The 19643-nt window shown below is 34.1% G+C and overlaps 2 protein-coding genes and 1 long non-coding RNA gene across 3 annotated transcripts in view; 1 reads left to right on the top strand and 2 right to left on the bottom strand.

Annotated features, from left to right (window-relative positions):
* Positions 1 to 1778: 1778 nt before the first annotated feature.
* Positions 1779 to 8419, bottom strand: LOC123531786 (copine family protein 1-like). Its single transcript, XM_053517643.1, has 6 exons — positions 7898 to 8419; positions 7107 to 7255; positions 5927 to 6027; positions 4469 to 4588; positions 2988 to 3119; positions 1779 to 2374 (listed from the first exon to the last, which is right to left on the bottom strand). Exons 1-6 carry the CDS (start codon positions 7963 to 7965, stop codon positions 2063 to 2065), a joined length of 882 nt encoding a protein of 293 aa, XP_053373618.1. The 5' UTR covers positions 7966 to 8419; the 3' UTR covers positions 1779 to 2062.
* Positions 8420 to 8708: 289 nt separating this feature from the next.
* The window catches only part of LOC128546640 (heat shock 70 kDa protein 12A-like), a 47271-nt gene continuing 36336 nt past the window's right edge, over positions 8709 to 19643 (bottom strand). Inside the window, exons 5-9 of the mRNA XM_053517642.1 lie at positions 14294 to 14441; positions 12262 to 12858; positions 12000 to 12062; positions 11344 to 11460; positions 8709 to 9533 (exon numbers count right to left, since the gene is read on the bottom strand). Coding sequence (XP_053373617.1) covers positions 9277 to 9533; positions 11344 to 11460; positions 12000 to 12062; positions 12262 to 12858; positions 14294 to 14441 — 1182 coding nt within the window. The 3' untranslated portion in view covers positions 8709 to 9276. The remainder of the gene's footprint in view (positions 9534 to 11343; positions 11461 to 11999; positions 12063 to 12261; positions 12859 to 14293; positions 14442 to 19643) is intronic.
* Positions 9830 to 11229, top strand: LOC128546641 (uncharacterized). The gene is made up of 2 exons (XR_008366122.1): positions 9830 to 10031; positions 10826 to 11229. It is a non-coding gene; the product is annotated as an uncharacterized LOC128546641 (long non-coding RNA).

Raw genomic sequence — 19643 nt, 5'->3', positions numbered from 1 at the left:
GCACTACTCAAGTGGAGTAAGTACAACTCCTGACGCTAGTTTTCAAAATCTGTTTTTTTAAGTTTTCGTGTTTCTGACAGACTTAGAAATGTACATGTCAAGTTCCATGGGGGCGATGTCTTCGATTGCACTCGTCTCATTTTCCGTGTTTAACCAGTCCGTAAATCTCTTAATTAATTGGTCTTCTTCTTAGTAGCGGGATTTTACTTGCTGTCAATAGAATCATATGCATGTGTCCTTTTCCGACACACTTGTAACATTAAACGATTGTTTTATACCAATACAGTGAACCAGGTGGGTTAAACATATCTATCGACTACCGTAATATAGTTAGCAAGGCGGTCCTTTTATATCTGTCGACTAATGTAGTTAACCAGGAGGTTCTTTTGATCTGTAGACCAATATAGTCAACTAGGTTGTCCTCTGAGGTCTATTGACAAATATATTCAAGCTGACAACGAATCGGAAGATCAAACCAAGATATTGTTAAATATATGCAATTTATGTGAAAAAAAATATATAAATCGTTTTAAAAATTACTGTGTATCTAATATTCAAAATGTGGGATTGTCTGATTTGAAAATAAATGCAAAGATCTTGACTCACACTGTTAAGTAACTATTTCTGTTTAAAAAGTTTTCCGAATAAAGAAAATAAAGAAATGATAGAATACTTTTTACGTGGATATATGCACTGGTAAAAAAAAATGGGAATTTCCGATCCCCCAGACGTTTCGCAAGCATAAATACTCGGAATCGCTGAAAACTGAAGAGGCAAAACTAAGTTTGTTTATCTTTAAATGACTAGAAGGTGGCAGTGAAGCGGAAGCACGTCCCAAATACTCAACTATTTTCACTTGTATTAAATCAGATAAAAAGCAGTAGCACGTGTGTTTAATTCTGTGATATGACAGTAATGTGTGCTTCAAAATGACATTATTAATCAAAACCTTTGTGATCACTTTTAGAACTAATAGGCATTTAAACATAGGAAGCCACACCATAAAATCAAGGAAATCTGGGCATGTCAACACATGCTATACACTCATTTGTGTACTTAAATACAATTTGACCACGTTTACATAAATCAGTCCTTAGGATGCAAAGCCCTGCTAGGTAAAGTGTCTGTCTTACAATGAATATAAGGCAAAAAGCTGAGTCTATGACAATGTCTTCTGCTACAGAAAACATAAGTTGCTTCTTTAAAAATATCTACCCACAAAAGTAAGGATCTAGGTGCAGCCAAATATTTGCATCTGATATATATATTGCTCAGGTATGTACACTCTGATTGATTTCTTTAAGAATTAACTTTCAATAATCTAAACATAAATATTATTACACTTTGAATAAAGGTATTCGAAATATTCATGAAATCGAAGGGCCATAATTCGAAACTACTCCCTGACATGAAATGACCTGACCTAAATTTGTGTTTGTAGAACCTTCGCGAATTCTGGAATCTTCGTTGCAAGCATTTCAATTAATACAGTTCTAAGCTGAAAGTTATTACGGATTTAGGAACAGTTTCTAAGAAGAAAATAAAAAAAAAGCTGAGATATTTAAGGGAAACACGCATTATAAGGGTAATAATTATGTGTTGATAATATCATACAATATGAATCCATTACGGTGATAGGCTCATATATTAAACGGCTGGTTATAAATCCTAGTTTTGTGATTGTTTGTATACGAGTATATTCAAAGCCTGTCAAACAGAGTTGCCAGTTTACTCACCGGGCGAAACAAGCCTCTCTGTGATGATTTAATAAATAATAATTAAATTTTTATATCATTTTATAACTAGTGGTCGCTATATAACAGAAAAATGGCTTTAAACCATATGAAATATACAAAACGAACATAATGAATGTATTCATGTGTACGACACAGAGGTCATACTGCTTAAATGTTTTCATGTTCTTTTCATCAAGTTATAGGCGTTCTTTTCGTAGATCAGCATAGCACTATATGACAAGAACTTTTCAACTTTATATTTACAATGATGATAATGACATCACACTTTCTCCTCCTAATAAATATGGCTTCATTCTGACATAATATTACACGTTGTCAAAAAGTTTCAGCTTTTGTATTGCAGTATATTGATCAGGAATCTCCATAAGTGTTGCTAAGGCAATGGCTGCATGCGGATTTCTCGCTTCAGATTTGATTTTATGGAATTCTACAAACTGAAAGTTATCGAACACCCTGCGAGGGAGTTTGTCATCGAAATCGTTCATATTTTTCCATGGTCCATCACCAACACCAATAACAACTATAGACAATGGGTAATTAGACGCTTTCACAATAGCTTCCATAGCTTCTTCTTCATTGTCAACCTTTCCGTTACCAACAATCACCAGAATGTGGTACTGAAAATCAAAACAAAACTGGTTGTAACTTTATGCAAAGATTCTTGTAATAATTAAATGGACAAGATTAACTTTTGAAAAAAAGCTGGTCAGCTGCCTGTTTATTATGCTAATAGAATAGAACAGAACAGAATATTTTTATTTTTCTAAATTGTCAATTCATAACAGCAGCTGAGCAAGTACAACAGACTAGTAACTGAGACTGAATTATCTTTGAGTACACCATCGGTAAACCATCGACTAAATCGCAGAAAAGGAAACAACGTTCAGTTAGAAAGTTTTGTTTGTTTTAAATTTAACGCCATTTTCAACAGTATTTCAGTTATGTAACGGCGGGTAGTTAACCTAACCAGTGTTCCTGGATTCGGTACCAGTACAAACCTGTTCTCCGCAAACATATCCACATAAATCAAAGGTGGAGGCCGTATGATTTCGAACACAATGTCTTTTATCAAATTGTCACGGAGAACATACGCTCACATAGAAACAAGGTAAAAGGCCTCAAAGGGATTCGAAAGCTTTGATATATTTAGTTGTTTTTAGCAACGAAGCTCTAAATTGTAATATATTAGAGTATTTCAATAAAAAGGTTGACAGGTACGTTAAGCTTTACCTGTTTGGTCCTAGTCACAATGTTTATGGCATTTTCTATAAGTGGAGCAAAATTGGAAGGACCACCAAGCTCAATTGTTGGCGTGATAGTGTTGTATGTTTCAAGTACGTCCAAAAAGCCGTCACAGTTGCCCTGGAATGTTAAACACAAAAATGCAATCAGGAATAACAAGTCCCTTGGAAAGAAAAGCAACTCCATGATATGCATAAATATGTGAGAAAAGAATATGTAAACAAAATACTATATACAATGTATAATATACATGAATACACAAAAATGACAAAACAGTGAAAAATGAACGTATTTGGGCACCGAATTGAAACGGTCAGTTGAAGAATACAAATTGGAAGTCTAACTGTGCTTGACTCCAACTACTGTCCGTGGTTCAGGGTAAGGTACCGTCACACGGTAAATCCCTTGGACATAAAATGAATACCACAGTGGCTCTCATGTAAATATTTATATATAATATAAATGTATGTATATACAAAAAGATAACTTAACGAACTGTATTTTATTTAGCATGTACTCAATGACATTGTAGAAGGAAGATCAACAAGAGCAACAAAATTTAGGGCTCGAAAACAGGACAGAAGACAAACATAAAATATTTCAGTACTTAAAAAGTTTTCAGAAATGCCTTTCTTGGAGGCAGGTTGTGAAATATCTCGTGTCTTTGGATTACAATCAAATTTACATCTTACCTTTTCAGTATCTAATAACAACAGATTTCCTGCTGAAGGAGTTTATGTGGATTACGTATACTCTTCCTATATATTTATGAATGGTTAACATATACAGATAACTATTTGAGAATTGATTTGGTTTATTAAACTGGAGCTCAGACTGGATCATTTATTAAGAAATATCATGCAGGCATGAAATACTATATAAAGAAGCATCCCATATGTTTCATGAATATGAATATACAGAATGTGGAAAAATTATCCTGTCCTATTATGAATTATACAGAAACACACACTGTAGATAGTTGTTGTCTGGGAATGTAATATGACTCGAAATAACATTGGATAACTATGCAGAAATTACTCAAAATGCAGGTCTGAGTGATACAGCTAATATATAACGAAAGTAATTAAAGTAAAGTAAAGTGTTTGTTCATTATAGTGTCACCCCTACAGAAAGGGCCATGCGAGTTGGCTTATGAGACACCTACATACATTAAACAGCATTACTTCCCGATTCCTATTTTTTAATGCCAGGCACCAGGCAGATAGGCAATCGGTACCATCATTTTACTACCTGGCGGCCCATAGACCGGTCTTTCTTAAGTAACAAGTACCGCCTCTGACAGAACTCAAACAGTCAACCTTCCGATTGCTGGGCAGGTGCCTTATCAATTAGGCCACCGCAGCTCGAGTAGGAGAAAGAAATGTTAAAAAGTGCTGTAATGTATGAATTTTACATGAAGTTAAGATATTTTTCGTAATTCATAGAATCTTAAGGAAACCCAATCTTACCTCCCCTTTCAGAGGAAATATGCTCTTGTTTTCCATATTATCTTTGCCGCCAAATCCAAATGACGGTATGATTCCGTCGTCATCCAAAGGTTCAAGAGTTTCCCCAAGAATACATATCACCTGAAAATTTAAAGACAGTTTGAAAAAAAACGACAATGATATTTGACATTAACAAATCTTTCTCCTGTCTATGTATATCTTTATTTTTTTTATTAAAAAGCTTTTTATAACCAAAAGGGAGGTAAAATGTTGATACAGGGCAACTGTTCGTCCGTCTGCAATTTCATTTCCCCACAATAACTTAAGGTAGCAAGGTACTCTTAGATGCGAAAATTTTTGGCACGGACGGTCTTACATGTAGCGAGTCGCACTATTGCACTTCTCCTATGAGCAAAATTTGGGTGGCTATTTTATAAATTGCGTGCATGTTTTGTGCTTTTAATTAATGGCAAGATCAGGATTCTCATACAAGAATAAAGAAAGTTATCAAAGCGAAAGGTTTACATCATCCATGAAAAATAGCGTGCCAAAATCATCAATTTTGCACCTTTTGAACAGTCTACAATGATCCCGCTGCAAGAACACTGTCCAATTTTATTGCATTTCTTGATTTAATAGTCCTTACTGAACGTCAGGACATAAACGGAATGGGGGCCCATCCAGCTCGTTTTTTCGGAAAATAACGAAAACGTTCCCGAGTATCAATCAACAAGCACAGAACCCTTCCGTGAATTGAATTTTTCCGCGAAATGGTGTCTCATTGATCATACAAAGCTACCAGCAGTTAGTTTTCCAACTGACATCAGAATTTTACATGTATCGGCTGTATAAATTTTCTAAAGAATTAATAATCATTATCTCTCACCTTAATTTACAGACATCCAAAATCACGATGTTCTCTTTATAACAAAATTCGAAAGTGTACCCTGCTACCTTAAGAATGATTTAACCTACGCCGGCCAAAATTGATACACACTTACTTCTTGGCAGTGGATATCACCTAGTGGGTCAAAGTTATTTTTAGTAGAAAAAATGTTTCTGCTTAATTTCAATTCTCGGACTTGGCAGGCACATGGACTGTGCATGTTTTCAATTTCGTTTCCGCTAGATAACACCAGAATACTTTCTAAAATTTGACAGGTATATTGCTACGGGCGTATTTTGTTCATATTTACAAAAAGGTTTTAACGATAAATGGAAATAGTGTCGTCATTTAAAATTGGGCATTCGTATATTGAGCACGTCAATGATTGATTAAACTTTTAAAAATTTAGACCAATTCAAATTTGTTGAGCACATTTTCGTTGTAACATATTGACCAAAATAAAACAAAATTTTGTTTTGTCCTCATGTTTTAACATTGGAGTAATTTTATAGTAATGTATTTATACATACCTTTTGTAAAAGATTCAAAAGCATACGAAACAAACTGTATTATGGCTAGCGATGATAACGTACCTCCTGATAGGGGTTTGATCTCTGCTTGGATATTTGATGAAGACTACGTCCACCAAATGTATTTTTCCCACTATATATGTTCTCTTTTGTATAGTCTATACCTTAAATATGCACACAATAATTACTTGATAAGAAAAACTCGATTTCTAAATATGATTTACTTTAGTACAAGTAAGTGAAAAAGTAGAAATAATAGAAAGAGTTCTATTATTATTGTGTATATGTGTGCGTGATGGCAGTGAACAAATATAGAGTAACAAAAGAAACAAGAAACAGCAACACTATTGAATGTACTCTTTAATTTGGACACAGAGTGTGCTAGCTGGAAGAGCAGGTTGGGCATGAGTGATACCTAGATAAATAATGTAGTAAGTCAAGAAAAAGATAGAAAGAAAAATTCTTTATTGGTACAGAGAGACGAAAAGGATTTCAAACTTGATTTGTTAATTATTGAAATAGGATAATGATTCAGTTTTAAGAAAAATGTAAGAATGTTAATTTAAGGTGTAAGTTTGATACCATAATACCTGAGTAGAGTAAGGAACAATAACCTAAAATCCTTCTGTTCCAGTTTCGGACACTGAATCAGGACAGTAGATAGGACGAGTTCTGTCGGATACAAAGAAACATCAGGAAAGTATTATTCGAAGGCAAATGTCAGTATAAGGATCAGATAGGGAATTTATCCTAATAGTATGTAACATTGACCTTATTGATGGAACACTAAAACAAACAAAAAAGGACCTGTCTTCCTTCTAACTAGTATCCAAGTGAGGTTTGATAGAGCTATTTTTATACACAGTACGATTGTAAACCGTGCAATGAAACTATAACTAATATTGTTGTACAATATCTGACACAATTTACCCACTTTAAACCCCTTTATTCCTTAAAAAGATGAGCTTGAAGTAACACTTGTGAAATATGTTCTTTATTTTTTTATTTCAGAATTTATCAGATATATTAGCAATAATAATTAAATTAATTAAGAAAAATACAAACAAACTTGGGATGATTTCCAAACACATGGATAATACAATATTTACTATGATAAACAATACTTTGGACTTTTTACACAGTCCTTCATGATGATAAACAGAACGAAGTGTGATATATTTTACGAATGATGAGCAAGAATCTTGGTTCATACAAAACATTATTTTTGGGGTAAAGATCTTACCAAATATAAGCCCGCAATTAGTGAGCCCAACATCTTTAATTGCTTTTGTGACGGCACAGAGACTATCAAACCGATCAACAATGACTTGAAAAGTTGCACTGCTTTCTGTTAAACCAAAGTCGTCTGCTAGCGTCTTGAAGAACGTTTTGCTTGAAATTTAATATTTTCAATAAACACGTATTAACATAGCCAATAATTTGTCGACATTAAATTTAATCTTGATTCATACAAAGAAATCAAGAAGATAGTTATCAGCTCTTCTTTCAACAGTATCTTAAAAGGCAGTAACAAAATATTTCGAAACTTATTATATTTAACATTATATTACTATACAGCAAACGAAATAGAATTTGGGAAATAATACAAATCTTCCTCAGTGAAGTGTTACTAAAATGTCTCTCAATGTCAGATACAGGAATTATATTTGACAGTTATATTCATTGCATTTGTATTATAACTTGGTAGTAAATTGACATACACTTTCCTGGTGCTTAAAAAGACACAAAAAACTAATCATGGTTAGGTTCCTTAAATTCATCAATTCATAAAGCAAAAGAACAGTCACACATTCCGTCAGGTAGAAATACAATAGTGTGATTGTTAAACAAAACGGATTTACTGACACATTTATGCATAATACCATTTAACAGTAAATCAATATTTTAAGATTGTATGAATGAATATCGCATTTATAAAGATCATATTTCAAAATCAGAGGTAGAGTTATTATTTTGTAATACAATAGACTACGTAAATTTAAGATTAAGGAAAATCATGGAACTAAAGTTTACCTGTATAAGGGTGTCACATTTTCTATATTTTGCACCTGTTGTTTCATCAAACTTTGTGCTTTATCCATACTTAAATTACATTCAGTTAGTATTTGTAAAATCTTAACTTAAATGACTAACGCTGATCATATTGAAAAGAAACGAAGATAGCGGTATAAACCTCTCTATCAAAACCTAAGTTAATGAATGTTGTAATATTATATTGGGACCAAAATAGAAAAATAAACCAGTTAAGAAATGATCTATCGGGTGAATCGTAACTTTATCATGTTTACATTGGAACATGTTTTAAATATACACTACGCTTATAAATATTTTCAAATTATCATGAAACATGGATTCTCTTATCAATTTAGATTGTAAACTCAAATGTGATCAAGTTAACACTTTATGAACTTAGCATTTGCAAATAAAAAAGGGTAACAAACATCGTAAACAATAATAACACACATTAAATTGGTATATTTGTTAGCAATTTGTAGGCAGATCAAATATCAGTATATGTATCACGTTTTTTCCCATCCCCGCATATATATATATATATATATATATATATAAAATATATATATATATATATATATATAAAATATATATATATATATATATATATTAAAAAAGTCAGTAAAATCCTTGTGCAGGTATAAAATATATAAAAGTTCAATTTGTAAGGATATATAAAAGTTCAATTTGTAAGAAAGATATATGTATTGAAAGCGCTTGCAGTGAAGAATTAAAATAATTGTAAAACACAGAAGTCTGCTGCTGTTTATTCCTTACAAATTGAACTTTATATATATATATATATATATATATATATATATATATATATATATATAAACAATGTTGTTTTATCATTTTCTCACTATATAATATCAATTTGCGAACTGGCTACAATATTATACTATTTATAAAAGAAAATTTCATCGCCAAATAAAACACTGAACCTTTCCAGCTTTTTAGTTTACAACTTCAAAATTATATAAGACAGGCATTTTCAGGTTCCTGAAAACATTGCCTAATTAATACAAGAATTATACAGGTTTTTGCGAAAAATAATATTAGAATGATCACACAATACTATCTAGTGTCAGTGCCTGCGTGACACTTTTAACTAATGGTAGAATTATCTTCCTAAAGCGTGTATTTGTATTCTATTTGGCGAAAATTATACTGATAGTTAGCATGAGATGAAACATACACATAAAAGCAAATACAAATAACAACGGTAAAGCAATCGCCAACCTAAAACAGTACGTATGATAAATATGTCTTATTAGTTCGTTATATTTCATTGTATTTCATGTTCAGGAAAATAGACTTTTCCGCGAATACTGCAATTCGTAGATAAATTCTATGGATGTTGCCATTGTTTTTTTTTTTCATCGCAAAAAATTAAACTTTGCCGATATTTTGTTGCCGGTTTCTTGCTCTTTCGCTTCGACATGCAATTCTGTATCTCCAAATTTCATGATAATGTCCACTCTAGTTGATTCTCCAGCAGTGCCACTAATGTCGATCTCGCCAACTTTTTCACATCCGGGATCTGTTATGAAAGACGGATGTTCAGAGATAGATTTATATATCTCTACTGAAGAGCTCTTAGCTGTGTTGAATGAGTGGGCTACCTGAGTTTTGCCTGTGTCACAAATTGACATACGGGCCTTATTTTATATGTAGTGTAAATGCAGGTATTGCATCATCTTTTTGTAAATTTTTGAGTTATTGAGGTAAATGTCAGATTTCACGCATGAAATACCTCTCATGTTTTTCTGTATTTCATAACTTAAATTTCCATGTAAATTTCATTAAATTCTGTTCAGTAATAAGAAAGTTGATATTTTATAAACTTCAGTAATTTATGTTTTTATCCCCAAAACCACTATAATGGGCCTCAAATTGTCAATTTAAATCCGCGCCAAAGTAGTTAGATTCCCCGGCTATATCGTGAATCCCGTGAAAATGACAATAGTCATAGCTCACGGCTTAGCCGTGAATCCCATGAAATTTAGTATTTGGCGGGACATTATCCTTTAAATAGACTGGACTAGATATGCCTTGCGCACACCACCTTACGACTTTATAGACGAATCTATGTCTGAATTATTTTCTTGCTAGAAATTTATGCTCGATCGAGGTAAGAAATTTATTTGTTAGATTTTTGTATGATTTTTGCATTACGATTTTTTTTTGGATAAATTTTTGTTCATTCTACAGAATTCTGTAACATTTACTTTTCGGCATATGATTTTTGCTAGTTTCGGTATGTCAGGATGATTTATTAAATTTTTCAGACTTTGTAAATTATTTCGAAAGAGGAATCTAAAATGTTTCATTTATATAAGATGTAAAATTTGTACTGAAATTTGTATCGTGATAATTGTAAAGCACTGTTTCAAAAACTTATGTCAAACATTTTGTTAATTATGGAACGCCATTACTGCATTGTATTGTTATGTATAAATCTATATGGCAAGTCTTGTGCCATGTTTGTAATATATTATTGTAATTTGTAATTGTGTGCCAGTCTATAGCACATCTAATTAATGTCCGTTGTAGTGTATGGCATTAGATATTATATGGATGCCAACTCTCATATAACGTTTGATTTACATTGAATTTTGTTAATTTGTAGTTGTTAAAAATGGCTGCAGTTTATCATTTCCATTACTATAATGTTTCATCATATACTTTTCATATCTTTTTCATACTTTAACTTTAGTCTTTTAAGTAAGTAATCTTTGTAATAATGGAAGTAATAAGTGACGTATTTTAATCATGTGACGTATGAACTTAGTAGCACATATGTTTTGTATAAGTAGCACGTATTATTTATGGGAGCCTACGGAGGTATGGTGTACCCAAAGGAGCAGTTTTATGCCCTGACTTATTTGTTTTGCTATGGTGCTTACCATATGTTATATATTTTAGCTTCTTCCGCCAGACGATTTTACCTGGTGATGTCATAACCCGGAAGTACAATGCCCGAGGTTCACTTGTCTTCACTCGCCTGGATGTGATATTCCCAGCGCAGAGCTTTCGTCCCATGGTTGTGCCGTAAACCGCAAAGACGATGATTTTTGTTATCCTCTGAAGTCAGCTCAGGGATGCAATCACCTATCACCATAGGGAGCCAACACGGAATCAACGTATTCACGGTTTAAAGGGACTGTATTTTGAATTTAGAAGCTATGTTTTGTTTGTGCTACTTAAAGTTCACAATTACATTAAAGACCTGTGTCACGTCAGATTAGAATGGACTATAAGAACTTTTGTATCTAGAGATACTGAACTTTCTTTTTTTTTCTTTCTTCTAATCAGTTTTTTTTTTCTTTTCATATCTATTCATTGTTAATAATCATCTTATGTAAATAAATTTGTAAATATTGTAAAGGGTGTTGATTTGTTCTGATGGTTACTGTCGCCGGTACGGCCATTCCTGTCACAGCCTGGCACAATTTCAGTTCCAACTGGTATAAAGACTTTGAATACATCTTCACACATATCTCTGTGCCTGTGCTTAGCTGGATGAACTCTGGAGTCAAATGGCACTGCGGTGCTTATACCTGTGAAATTAAATAGCAGAGTATTGTTATAAAACTTGTAAGACCTGAATTAATATTTTACCTCCAATGAATTTCTGCTTCATTCCACAAAGTCCTTGGCAAGACATACACATGACGAGAAATGTCTGATAGAAATTGATTTGTGGTTAAATGTAAATACAGATCTCATTTATGCAATAAGCTGTGCTTAAACTATATTCATGGTATGTACAGTAAGAGGAACATCACAGTCTGTGACACAGGTGCACACCTACAGGTTAGTCACGTCCGAATAACATCAGGTTTGCATGTGTTCTCGTAAGTAATAAAACGCAATGTCCCCCTTTTTTGATACAATCTTCATTGACTAGTTTTTACTTAAAATATTAAATAAGACTTTGTTTTTGCAATATCTCAATTCAAGTACCAGAGAACTTTTTTTGGCATATATAAAAAAATCTAACGATCGTTTAAAAATATGAACCGAAGTACTCTTTCGTTTCCATTTTGTGTATATTACATTAAATTATGTTGTGCTTCGTCATACAAATATGCATTACCATATGTGCATGGAGCTCTCCTTGAATCGATTATATCAGGATCGTGTCCAAACAGAACAGCACCTGAAGTATTTCAAAGAATATAAAAAGTTAGACCCAGAACATAAGTAAACTTCATCAAAATATCTAAACAGAGTCCAAAATCAAAAATATTTTTTGTTAAATTATTAACAACTGACTTGCAAAAAACCATTGTTGTATCACACTGATCATACGTATAATTAACACTTGCACAGTTTGGAATGAAATATAACATTTAAACCTTTGGCTACGGCGCTTGAAGCCTCTTCTGGAATAATCATATGCTTGTCTGTGAAGATGTCTTTAATAGATTGTTTTAGTACATCACATTCTGAATATCCACCGACCAGAACAAAGGTGTTCACCCCAGCCATATCATGTCTCCTACATATTGCTACCAAATGTTCTGTCAGATTATCAATTGATTCTGTGAACAGTTTATGAAATATATTTTGATCAATAATCAATCTTCCCCATTTCTTCTGAACCTTATTTGAGTACAATCTTTCTAGCCTATCCAGGAACCTTTCTTCACGATTTTCTTCTTCATATATTTCATACAGAGAACCTGGTACTGTTAAATTAACTTTCCCATCATCTTCATCCGTGACTCTGAACTGGCGCTTCTTCAACTCTAATGTTCTGTGCATATCGAGGGTTTCAGTAGTGCTTTCCGTCTTCAGTTTTTCTAGAACCTTCCTTCCAAAAAGATTTTCCAGAAACTCATAAATGTGGTCATCGACAAGTGTGCCACCCCAGGGTCCACCACTGGGTGGGTAAACTTCATGTAATTTCCCATCATTTTGGACCTTATGAACGGTGATATCAACTGTACCGCCTGATAGAAAAAGTATCAAATGTATTAAACAAGAGATGTTTGTAAAACACATATGCCACCCCACAACGGCCTTTCAGAGGTTACTTGGCATGTAATGATCAGTCTCAAGTACACTGTGACCACTACATTTGACCAAATGACTCCTGGCCAGTAAGATTATGCCTAAGGAATAAGCATTCTCAAGCTATTGACCATTTCAGTCTGAAGGTCACTGTGTCCTTGACTTTGACCTACCAATCAAAGAAAAATATACCATCGAATGACCATACTGTAGGGTCAATTGTTTTCCTGCTATTGTTCAGAAAACATTTCTAGGGGTGAATGCAAAAGAGGTCTAAGTGCATTTACTATGTAAAGAGGCGCGTAGACTTTTTTCGCTTCACTGTGTCCTTGCCCTTTGATATACTATTCCCCAAAAACAATTGGTGTCATTTGCCGATCACAGGCAATCCTCATGTGAAGCATTCATCAGTTAATGACAGATAACCATTTTAGTCAGAAGGTAACAGTAACCATAACCTTTTACCTAATGACCCTACAAAATATGGTTCATATATTAACCACACACAATCATCGTGTGATTGAAGTGTGACTATTGTATACCTAAGCGTTCTTCATTTATTGATCGAAAACCGTATTCAGTCACAAGACCGCTGTGAACTCGACCCTCTACCTACTGATTCCTAAATGATATGGACCATCTACTGGCCACATGTATTATCCATTCAAGTTTGACTACTATAGGCCGATGCATTCTTTAGTTGTAGATCGGAAATCAAATGTCTATCGATGGACATACCAGCTGGCAGGCAGACACTCAAACATTTATGAACACGTTAATGATATACAACCGCAGAATTTGATCGATGAAAAATAACTTTACAGGGCCGGATCCAGGGCCGGGCCGAGGAGGCACGTGTCCCCTCCTCCAAGTTGGCTGAGAAATGACCTATACACATCAAAGTTGCACCCAAATATTTTGGCAAAGGAATACTATTTTCGCAAACTTTAGACAAAAAAAATGCATGTGGCCACCCTTTCATACCTATATTTCAAGACTTTTCAGGGGGAGAGCCCCCTGACCTCTAAAGATTGGGGGTACATCCTCTCGTACTTCAAAATCTAGACCAAAAAATGCATATATTCCAAAATTTCCAGGAGGAGACCGACCTGATACCCCTCTAGGTGCCATCAGCCTCGCCGGTGACGCCTTCGTTCTAGACTGTTACCAACCTCTCTCCCTCAAATCTTAAATATTTCTGGATCCGGGCCTGCTTAAGTTAAATTATAATAAGAGAAACAAAACAGATGCATTTTAAGGAAAACATATCCCATTAACTACGATAGGTCGAATCATTCAGCATATAGATGGCTTTATTGAAAAATATGAGAATATAAAAATCATCTGACAAATAGGGAATGTAAAATAATTTACCTCCAAGGTCGATCACCATAAATTGCGAATCGTTCTCGAAGGCACCTGTCTCATCGCTGTTGTTTGTAGACAGTACTGCTGTTTTAGTGAATATTGCTGCAGCTTCTGGTTCTAAGGCAAGAAAAAGCTGTCCCTCCGGTATACCTGCCTGTATATCGAAAGCGAATTTATATGTGCAACATACTCAACCAATATATTTCTCTCCCCCCATCTCTCTCTCTCTCTCTCTCTCTCTCTCTCTCTCAGTAAAATTACGCATTAAGCGGCATCTTATTATCATGTTACATTCTATATTGTATTCAGTATAATTCAACTTTGTTTCTTCTTATGATCAATATAAAAATAAATGAGATGGATTTTACGTCAAAAGGACACCAAAGGTCATATATCAGCGAGAAAATGTACATTGAAAAACTTCAATAAATATCATTCATGTATAACAATATAATTATAGTGTTAAATATTAGTTGTAAACACAGCAATATCGCAATCAATGTAATTAAAACGATAAAAGTTTTATTATGTATTGATCAATTTACTCAGAGTAGTCATTATGTCAGTCCTATGAGATAAAAGAGTCCATTTATAGTGTTTTAGAAAGACAGTTCCGCATATGTAAATGTTAGAATCTGTGAGGGGTGTTGTGCATTCCATTTCTTCTCATGCGCATACTCGATTTTATCGATTCTGCTTTTATTTTCTTGTTTGTGTCCTATGATAAACACAACTGAGATCTCTTTCAACGTTATCCTTATCACTGTAATGGCAAGTAGTTGGGCTATTAATATAAAAGCAGTTTTTGTTGATACAAGGCTTCACTTTTTATGGTCATAACGTTATCTTTTAAATCATTTCTACTTAAGGTACTGGACCCGTAATAGAGTACCTCCTTTTTGAAGAGTATTCAATTCCTACCATAAACCTACTTTGACTGCAATTTTCAGGGGGCGTAGGTTCAAGCCCCACTGGGACCAATTTTTTTCCATATTTTCCATTTTTTTTAGTAAGTTTTTACTTCTTTCAAGAGTTATTATAGATGCATTGTACAAAAGTGGAAAATTTTCATTTTAAAAGCGATTTCTTGCTGTTCAAAGTGAATTTACCTGAATCAGGATGGGTCGAGTTAGAAATCTTTAAAAATACTGAGTTATAAGCGGTAAAAGTTCTCTATTTTGCCTTCATTCTTTAGATTACATATTGTGAAGAATGCAGGTAGGTTTTACTTCTGCCCCAAGGCTATTTTTAATGAAGTGAGCAAAATTCAAAACAGACCCACAGAATTCGACCTTAATTTTTCAATGTTGGGAGTTAGAATTCTGTCTCATTAAATCTGAGTACTTGAGGCACCCTAGAAAAAATGATATTCAAAGTTTTATTTTGTGTTTTATAATTGTTTAACAATAGTTTGATGTTTCTTTTATCAAAATTAATGCTGTAATGAATTCTCTGCAAACGTTTTAGATAGTGGCCATCACATTGAAATTTGTCTCTACTTGAGCTTGAGGAAATACCATAAATTATACAAAATTTACAAAAAACGGCACGGTAAAAGTTGTTTAAAATTTGCAACACAGTGCGAAACATGGTCAACTTTAAGAATATACCAAGCAAATGCTATGTTTTAAACATTACTATTAGGGGTCCAATACCTTAAAACTTACATGTACAGATGCTACTCTCATGAATTCATTTCTATTCAAAGTTTACTAAAGTATGGCTACGCAAATATATCATTTCTACTTAAAGTTTACCATGTGTAAAGCCGCTATTCTCATATATCATTTCTACTTAAAGATTATCTGTACAATTGCTACTCTCATCATATATCATTTCTATTTAAAGATTGCCTGTACAACAACTACTCTCATATATCATTTCTACTGAAATTTTACCTGTACAACTGCTACTCTCCTACATCATTTCTACTAAGAGCTTACCCATACAGCAGCTACTCTCATGTATCATTTCTGTGACCGCCTCGGTAGCCTAGTGGTAGAGTGCCCGCTTCGAGTGCGGAAGGCCGTGGGTTCGATCCCTGTCCGCGTCATACCAAAGACGTTAAAATGATGCTAACAGCTTCCTCGCTTGGCGCTCAGCATTAAGAGGATAGTGCTTGGATCGGTTATCCCGGTGTCAGTATAATATGACTAGATGGGGTATCATGTCACGTGTCTACGGCGTGATATTCCAGTGAGGCAGCACTTGTGCTAAAGGCTACAAGTAGTCGTTTATATGACTGAGAACTGTTGGAAAAGACATTAAACCCGGACACACACGCACGCACGCACACCCATCCGCCCTCCCGCCAGCCTGCACGCACGCACGCACGCACGCACACACACGGATTCGCCCACACACGCACACACATCATTTCTCCTTTATCTGCGCAGCTGCTGCACTCATGAATTCATTTCTTCTTAAAGTTAAGCTGTACAACTGCTACTCAAATATTTTCTACTCGAAGTTTAAATGTACAGCTGCTACTCTCAAATATCGGTTCTATTTTGAGTTAACCTACACAGCTGCTACTTTATGGTGGCTGATTTTTGCCATTTCGTGTGTTCGTGTCGGCGAGGCGAAATGTCGAAGTAACGAAAACACGAAAGGTCGAAAAAATGCTTATTTGTTCGTGTCGGCGGGTCGAAATGCTGAAGACACGAAAACACGAAAGGTCGAAAACTACTTAGTTGTCGTGTATTCGCCTTTCGACTTTCGAGGGGAACACAAGACGACACGAAACATTGAAGGCAAAATTACGAAAATTCAAGGGCGAACTTTTGTATCTTTCACTTTTCCTGTCGGCGGGTATCCTTGGAAGTCGAAAGGCTAACACACGACAAATAAGCAGTTTTCGACCTTTCGTGTTTTGGGAAAATCTCACAAATTTGACTTAGTTAAAGAAGATACGACAGTAATTAATCAAAGTCAAATGCATATGTAATTAAAATTTCGAAAACGTATGAAAGTAAGATGACATTGATCAAGCATTCTCAATATTTTATAGACTTTGCGTTTACCTTAGAATTAGTAAATAAAAATTGCGATCATTTCATTGCTTATGCTTGAGCACATCAATAATAAAAAAATAATAAAAAAGAAAGCCTACATACATTACGCCTCTATATACTACTTTGTCGTCATCATTTGGTCTGACTCAGCTGTGAGTGCTATCTCGATATTGATAATGCGTTTTACCACACATAAAATAGTTACCTATTATTAATTAACCATAGAAAATCTTTTATACTCGATAAAACGTGTCACTCAGCGGGTATATAAAATATATACATACATTAAACCTCTAAAAGCTTTACTGATGATCATAACTTAGCTCTAAATGTGATCTGTATAATATGTTTAGCGCATATGAAAAAATATTTCTCATTAATTTATGAAAGATAATGATTTATATTCCATAAGATGTCATTGTGCAAGTATTTTATTGCTGGTATTAAATCTATACATACATTACGCTTTCAACAGTCTTACGGAGCATAATTACGCCGACCTGAACTTTGAATGCTATCTAGTTAATGTATTTCACCATTTATAAAATTACATTTCTCATCAATTTATGAAAGATAATGTCTTGTAATTCATAAAAGATGTCATTGTGCAAGTATTTTATTGCTGGTATTAAATTTAAACATACATTACGCTTCTACCAGTCTTACGGGATATCATTACGCCGCCCTGAGCTTTAAATGCTATCTAAATAAAGTGTTTTACCATTTATAAAATAATATTTGTCCTAAATTTATGAAAGATAATGATTTCATTCCAAAAAAAGATGTCATTGTGTAAATATTTTATCACTGGTATTAAATTTGTACATACAGTAAGCTTCTATCAGTCTTACGGGGCATATACCTTTACGCCAACCTGAGCTTTGAATGCTATCTAGATAATGTGTTTTACCATTTATACAAAAAAAACCCGTCTCAATTTATGATAGAAAATGTTTCATATGCAATAAAACATCGTCACTCTTCAAATATTTCAGTTCTGGTATTAAATTGGTATATACATTACACCCCATTTTGCGCCATTATGCATCATTTTGCTACATTACTGTACATTACTGTATTAAGGCAGACCCTACACGAAACATTTGCCGTGTTTTCGTGTCGGCGGGTCGAAGTAACGAAAGGTCGAAAACAGCTCAATTGTCGTATGTTCGCCTTTCGCCTTTCGCGGCGAATACACAACAAAAGAAGGGCGACAACACAAAGTTTTAATACTCGCCGACACGCAAAGTAATTAATACAAAAGTTCATGTGATCGCCTCTGAAATTTCGTTATTTCGCCTTCAATGTTTCGTTACTTCCTGTATTCGTCTCGAAAGTCGAAAGGCAAACACACGACAAATAAGCTTTATTTCGATCTTTCGTGTTTTCTTTACTTCGACATTTCGCCTCGCCGACACGAACACACGAAATGGCAGAAATCAGCCACCATAGCTACTCTCATATATCCATTCTACTTAACGTCTACCTGCACAGCCGCCACTCTCATAAATTGTTTTGCTGAGTCACTCCATATAGCTGGAACTGTTACGATCCAACGTATGTCCTCATTCATGTTGATATCAACGTCGTTATCGGCTGACTTGCCTTTAACCGATTGCTGTCTGTTATAGTAAGATTCTGTCAACTTGTTAATTAGGTGTGTCTTTAAGTATTCGATAGCGGCAGAAAATATCTTTATGGCAGGCATTGTCTTCCCCTGGTCATCACGTAGTTTTGTTTTCAACCTAAGGTTCTTCGATGGATGAAATAGAAGTATTGGCACCGTGACAGATTGTGAGTTTTATTTTTTTTTCAATTAATTCGGCGGGAAGTGTTAAACGTCTGAACTTTCTAGCCTAAGAATGGTTAGCTTTCGAAGTTTGGAAACAGAATAATTTAATGGGGGATGTGCAACATTTTGCAACGGTTCCTATTAGTAAGGACCAGGTAAAACACTAACACTGACAAAAGATTTATGAAAATCGGACTACAAAAAAAGATAAAAACATTTAAATAGAGCTACCATCTATGCAATGAAAAGGCAGCCACTGTGATAGCGTCATTTCCTAATATGGGTATTACCATATATAGTTAATCAGTGAATAATGATTTTAAGAATCATATTTTGTAGGTTATGATATAATATAAACCTAAGTTTATGTGTTAAAGTGTGCACTTAAATTGAAGGTCCATGTTTAATCGTATTTATCATATTTTTGTCAAAAGTACCATATTTGGTAATGCAAATATAGGGAAAGAACGATGACGTCACTGTGCCCGAAATGGCTGCAGCTTCATTAAACTTGTAATATTTCAATTGCCATATCTTTTTTGTTTGTAGT

This window comes from Mercenaria mercenaria, chromosome 11, assembly GCF_021730395.1.
Source record: "Mercenaria mercenaria strain notata chromosome 11, MADL_Memer_1, whole genome shotgun sequence".
Lineage (NCBI taxonomy): Eukaryota > Metazoa > Mollusca > Bivalvia > Venerida > Veneridae > Mercenaria > Mercenaria mercenaria.
Note: the sequence above shows the minus strand (reverse complement) of the source record. Positions and strands in the feature narration are given on the sequence as shown.